This window comes from Habropoda laboriosa, unplaced genomic scaffold (assembly GCF_001263275.1).
Source record: "Habropoda laboriosa isolate 0110345459 unplaced genomic scaffold, ASM126327v1 scaffold65, whole genome shotgun sequence".
Lineage (NCBI taxonomy): Eukaryota > Metazoa > Arthropoda > Insecta > Hymenoptera > Apidae > Habropoda > Habropoda laboriosa.
In genome coordinates this window covers 3,164,831-3,170,986 of record NW_017100254.1, presented here as the reverse complement: position 1 = coordinate 3,170,986, position 6,156 = coordinate 3,164,831, and the positions used below count along the sequence as shown (strand labels likewise).

At 42.8% G+C, this 6,156-nt stretch overlaps 1 protein-coding gene across 1 annotated transcript; it reads left to right on the top strand.

Annotated features, from left to right (window-relative positions):
* Positions 1 to 899: 899 nt before the first annotated feature.
* LOC108572363 (zinc finger protein Elbow) lies at positions 900 to 5,111 on the top strand. Its single transcript, XM_017934591.1, has 2 exons — positions 900 to 1,262; positions 3,522 to 5,111. The coding sequence occupies exons 1-2, from the start codon at positions 1,200 to 1,202 to the stop codon at positions 4,890 to 4,892; spliced, it is 1,434 nt and encodes a 477-aa protein (XP_017790080.1). The 5' UTR covers positions 900 to 1,199; the 3' UTR covers positions 4,893 to 5,111.
* Positions 5,112 to 6,156: the final 1,045 nt, after the last annotated feature.

Sequence of the window (6,156 nt, the reverse complement as noted above, 5' to 3'; positions counted from 1 at the left end):
AACGACCACCGTGTCGCGAACGCCACCGCCGCCGCCGCGCCGTCACGATTGCCACCGCGCCACCACTGCGCCGCTGTCACCTTTGTCTCTTTCGTTAGTATTGGTTAGTCGCGCCGCACTTGCTATTCGCTGTCCTCCTCGCCGTCGTACCGATACCTTTCACCAGCCTGGGCAAATCTACGCTCCTTGTGGCTAGTAACGGTTACGAGCTGTACGCAACCGCGAATTTTCTCGTGGTTTCACATTTCCTTCGTTTTCGACAATTTCCACGTTCTCACATGGTTCTCGTTTCTCGTCGTTCGCGAGTTAACGCGCTCGACTAACAAGTGCCGCTATCTAGATGTAGTATATAGTTTTGGTAGATTCATTGCTCACGTGCAGAGAAACTGTAGATTTTTCGTCCCGATGTATCTTGTGTTCGTTTGGAGATTGTTCGATTTATAAATAGAGATGTTGGAAGTTGTTTCTAACTGATTTGAAATGTTTGAGCGTAGAAAGAATTGCGATGCGTTTCGTTGTTAATTTTCAACATTGATTTCGTTGCGAAAATGGTAGTAAGTAAATCAAAGTATCGTTTGAAATAGGGTGTTTTTTTTTTTGGTAAGAGAGTGTTACTTCCATCGCTAGAAAATCTAAAGGGGTCTCGGTTAGGTGGGAGAAACTGGGATATACCGACAGAGCGATGTAGGGGTAAGCTTCCCCGGGGGAGCTTGGTGGGGCCGGGTAAGTCAGCTGAACGGTCATCGATAGAGAGGTAGTGGGTAGGAGGGGAAGTGGTGGGGGTGCTTGAGGGGAGTGGTGGGGGTAGTTGGAGAGAACAGTACGAGAAGTAACTCAGTCGCGAGTTGAAGCCGGTCGTGGAAGCAAATGTGGCGTATCGTGTATCGCGCACAGTGTATCTTCTTTTTTTTCGTTTTCCTTCATCTCCAAGTGTTCTGTGCCTCTTATACGTTGAAAAAAGGTTGTGTATACACTGGGATACGCCGTTAGAAGCCAAATGGCTTCGTTTACGTGCACTATAATTATGTTGCCAGAACGGATATAAGAAAGAGTACAACGACAGTGTTTCCACGGATTCGTCGGGCATTCCTTCTCTCCTTTGCCAGTCCTTCGTGGACTGTCGCGAGTGATCACAGTGTTACCCATTACACGTGGAGAGTACTACTTGTGCAGACAAATAGGGTGAACATTTTTTTAAGATGCTGACTTCGAGTACGAATCAGTACCTCCGTCCGGAATATCTTACGCCTCTACCTACTACGGTTAGTGTCATGTTTCCGTTTCTTTCATCTGTTTTTTTCTCTCCGTCTGTTCCAACTACAGTGACGTTTTATAGTGTGCTTAGAAATATTTCATCGAGTTTCTGCACGATGCAACGTGAATGCCATACGGGTTAAATTTGTCTTCCATTTTACTTTTCACACTGTTGAAATTACATCGAAACATACCTTCTTATTTTTCACTGTTTCACACACGTTCCGATTCAAACGTAAGACACAGTTTTGAAACAACGTGAAGTTGTTTATTTCGAAAGAAATTTTTACGAAAGTTTCACGGACAAATAAAATAAACGAAAGTTGGATCGTTGAAGTTAACCGTTTTAAAGTACTATAGAAATGTGTAATTAAGCAGATTGAAAAAGATTCGTTGAAGCAGAAGCAATGTTATCATAGCTGTCAACGCGACGTGATTACGTCGATATAAAATAAATACCGCGTAGGACAAAAGTTTCGACAGGTCGTTAATTCTGGCTGTCGGCTTTTTGTTAAGCGCAACGGGAATGCATTTCACTTTTTATGCTTTAATTCCTGTAAACTAGTTTGAGGACAGCGAGTACTGGCAAAGTTTCTGCTTAAACGTTCGCTGATTTACGAGCGGCGTAAATCAAAACACAATTCGGTATACAATGCGGTATACAGTGAAGATAGGCACGGGAGAGCGCGTACGTGCTAAAAACGAACGAAACCACGATCCCTATTCCTTCCTTATTTTTCTTTTTCACTCTTTTCTTTTAAAGTTTAACCTCTTACTCTTTAGTTATTTGTTTACCGGATTGTTCCTTCTTTTTCGTGGAAATACTCTTGTGCCACAATTTAACTTAACGACGTGCAGTGCTTGTCGTAATGCATTTTTAACCGAAGCTTTGGTTATAAACATTACGTGTACTTCGAGTGCACTGTAAAGAGCATGCGTAGTGTTTCAATTGGTATCACCGGTGTGCAACAAGCAACAAGTAATTAGCACACTATTGTCAAACATTTCAGCATGAAAACGTGGCATTTCGTTAAAATTATGATTCAGGAAAATTTTTGCCGTTGCCAAAAGTTCATTTCCAAACGAGAAAACTGGATTACACTGAAATTATGAATCGAACCAATTCTTTCTGATTTTCTAATTGTTATTTCGAACATTTTGTACCCTGTAAATTTCGTATGAATGTTATAACCGTGGATTAATGGAGGACTTGGTTGTGGGGATAATTGCGTGATCATTGTAATAAAATCATGGTGGGTCATAAAGGGGGAATTTTAAAAAGGATTATTTTACTATAGATTATAGGTTAGCGTTGACGATGAAAATACTACGATCGAGCGTGTTCCGTTAAGTTGTGCGAGAGCAATTAACATATATAACAGCTTGAACCGTAATGCCGTAATAGCCTGTTGCAATTCATTGGCATTAATATCTGTCGGCATCGCGCCATTAGCAGAAGCAACCGTAAACGGTGGGTTAGTTGTATGAACGTTGCATTTTAATTACGGTGAACATCTGTTCGATGGACGTATCAGCCGCGAGAAATATCGTTCCTCTATACGCTAATTATACCAACTACATCATCCTAGCTACTTTGAAGCCGCTTCGTACACTTGGCCGGCGCCGATATTACATTCTCACACTCGTTCCTCTTACACATACTCTCCCGCGTCTACCTCGAAAACTACTTATTAATTGGTCAAGTTCCTGTGTTAAACAGCCTTTTTAATTTTCTCTTCTTTTAACGACTTGATTCGTTGTGCACAAAACGTCCATGCCTTTCAACAGTAAATTAATACAATTAACATTAACAATTTTAACATTGATAATTTAAACGAATGTAATCAAATTTTCCATACGCATCATATTTATTATTTAGTAGAATATAAATGTATGTACTTACATAAGATTCCTCGTTACATAATTACAATCATCTGTACCCCTGAAAATATGTTTAGAAAGGATATGTATTTAATTAAGAACTTAATTTAATTCGTTTAGAAGATAATTAAAAAATTGCAAACATATTTTTTCCATTGAGAATAATTGAAACATTCCAGAAAATTTAAGACCAATTTAAATAGCAAGCAAATCGTTATTTTACGTGTTACGTACAATTATAAAAATTGGATAAATTAAAACTTATTTATAGTGTCTAATGTCATAAAACCTTCGTACATATACGTCGATACACCCAGCGTAAGAAACAATTTACACAACCAGAACACTAACAGGCCTCCATTGACACCAAGTTCTTCTATTTTCAGCTGGATGCAAAGAAGAGTCCACTTGCACTGCTCGCACAGACTTGCAGCCAAATAGGAGTCGACACGCCGTCCAATAAATCTCTGTTGGGTTCGTTGGACAAAGGTTCGGCGAACAAATCGTCCAAGTCATCTGATCCTTCGCGCGAGAAATCGTCACCTGTGATCACAGGCGTCGCATCAACCACCACGGAGTCCAGCAAAACCAACTTCAAGCCGTACGAGTCGTGTTTGGGTCGCGAGAAGGCGTCGAGCCCAGATGAGCAGCGATCGGCCTCTAGTCATTCGTCGTCCGGCCGATCGAGAACACCTGGTAGCAATAACAAACGATGCCCGAGTAATCAGAGTGCCTCTTCGGTTCGAGTAGTGACGCCACAAGGACGAAAAACTGCAACGCCGAATGGCGACGTAGCTCGCGAATCTCCCTCCGCGAGGATGTCTGCGGCAAATCTTTCTTCAACTTCGCTCGAATCCTCTTCTCAACCTGTTGTAGTGAGCAGTCCGTCGTTGCAACAGTCGAAGCCATCCTACAGTCCAGCCGGTGTGCTAGCGATGACGGATCCGTCCATCAAGGATCTTCCCCTAGGAACGTTCAAACCTGGAGTTAGTTTAGCCTCGACGAGCTCCGGTTACCTGGGCTACACTCCACAGTTACCGATCGACGTGATGGCGAGTTGTTTAGTATCACAGCAACAGGCATCACTGAAGAATGGCTTGGTAGCTGGGAATCCGTATTTAAGCTACTCGAGGATCTGCAGGGATCCATACTGCACCGGTTGTCAGCTATTGGCTAATAGAAAGTTAGAAAGCAGCGGGACGAGCAGCACAGCATCAGTGGCCTCTTGCCCTGCAGGCTGTGCTCAGTGCGATCACAAGGCCCCTGGCTCGGCAGCGGGCTACGGTGCGCTGGGTATAGCCGCGTACGCGCATGCGCAGTTAGCTGCTCTGGCAGCAGCGTCGCAGCTTCCGTACGTTTGCAATTGGATCGCTGGCGACACCGCTTACTGTGGCAAGAGGTTCTCGACATCGGATGAATTGCTGCAGCATCTAAGGAGTCACACGAACATGTCGAACAACGGGCCAACAGATCCCACGCCAACCGCGTTGTCACTGTTGTCGCCTTCCGTTGGTCTACCACCGACGCATCCTTTGTTCTCAAGAACTTATCCAACACCACCCCTGAGCCCGCTTGCGACCGCGCGTTATCACCCTTACGGGAAACCTTCGCCGTTGTTGCCACCATCTTTGTCGTCGTTGGGTTTACCGTTGCCGCCAACGCATCCGCATACAGCCGCAGGATTACCACCGTATTTTTCTCCGTACTCGCTGTACGGTGCCCCACGCCTCGGCGCCGCGTCTGGCCTGCCTCAATGAGGCAACAGCCTCGAAGCTTTTACCGATCGGGCCTGTCGAAAAATATCAATTGTTCAACTGTGATCCATGTAAAAGTATGGGATATACTTATATATGCGTAAATAGCAGAGAAAACACGCGAAATGGCATTGTAACCTCGCTAAAGTAACCCTCGTAATCTCGTTAAACGAACATATTGCTTTTTCTTGATCTTGTAGCGTCATCCGTAATAAGGAAATTTCTATTCTTTCTTTGTTTTCTCGTTCCCTTGCCGTTTTTCTTTTTCTTTTTTTTTTCTTTCAATCGGTTCGACATTCTAGTTTTGCCGCAAAACGTTTCCGTCATCGTGCGAGACGAGAAAGCTCTGTAACTTTATCTTCACATAACGTACATAGTTTCTCTGATCTATAGCAAGTGTTGAAAGGATTGCAATTCTACTATAGTGTACCAAACATTTAACTGTGATTCTTGTGCGAAAATAACGGAGCGTATAGTGAAAGGGGAGCAAATCTGCAAATATATAACGTGTGTGCCTGAAAGAGAACCACTTAATGGCTGGCTGTATTTGTAATTATTAACCGTTTGCTCGCATCTAACGAGCCGTTTTATACCGCTTGTTGTTTCAGATCAATATCAAATTTTCCAGCTAGCGTTTTGCATTATACGATTCCTGATCGTCGGTTTCCGTTCTTCGATAGGGGGACAGTAACGTATTCTCTTCGACGAGAGATATAAATTTCATTTAATGCACCTGGCGTGCCACTTAATTTCACTAAAATTCAAATAAAACATACGAGTGCCACGGGTAACATAGAAAAACCAATGTTCAACTGTGATTTCCGAGTGAGAAAGGTAACACGCGTATGAGTGAGACACGTTGCGCTTCCGCTATGAACAATTTACTGTATGTACATGTGTATGTATGCGTGGTTCTAGAATTCATCGATACATACGCGATCATTGCTCCTTCGTTGGAAGCAACGGTTAAATTGCTCGATTATTTTTTAATCTCGAACTCTTCCTCGTGAATCTCTTAACCTCACCGAGATTTACTATCTCTTTCGTACTATTCTAAATACCGATCTTAACTAAAATTCTGTCGAAAACTTGACAACAAGTGGAAGAAAAAAATGGTGTAAGTGAATTTCGTCGATCGCGTCGTTCCAATTGTACGATAATCCTCCGTTATTGCGAACATTCAAAATGACTATAACGTAATCCGCTCTGTGTGTAGTATTCATGAATTTAAATATCCATCGCTAATCTTTATTGTAACTACTGTACA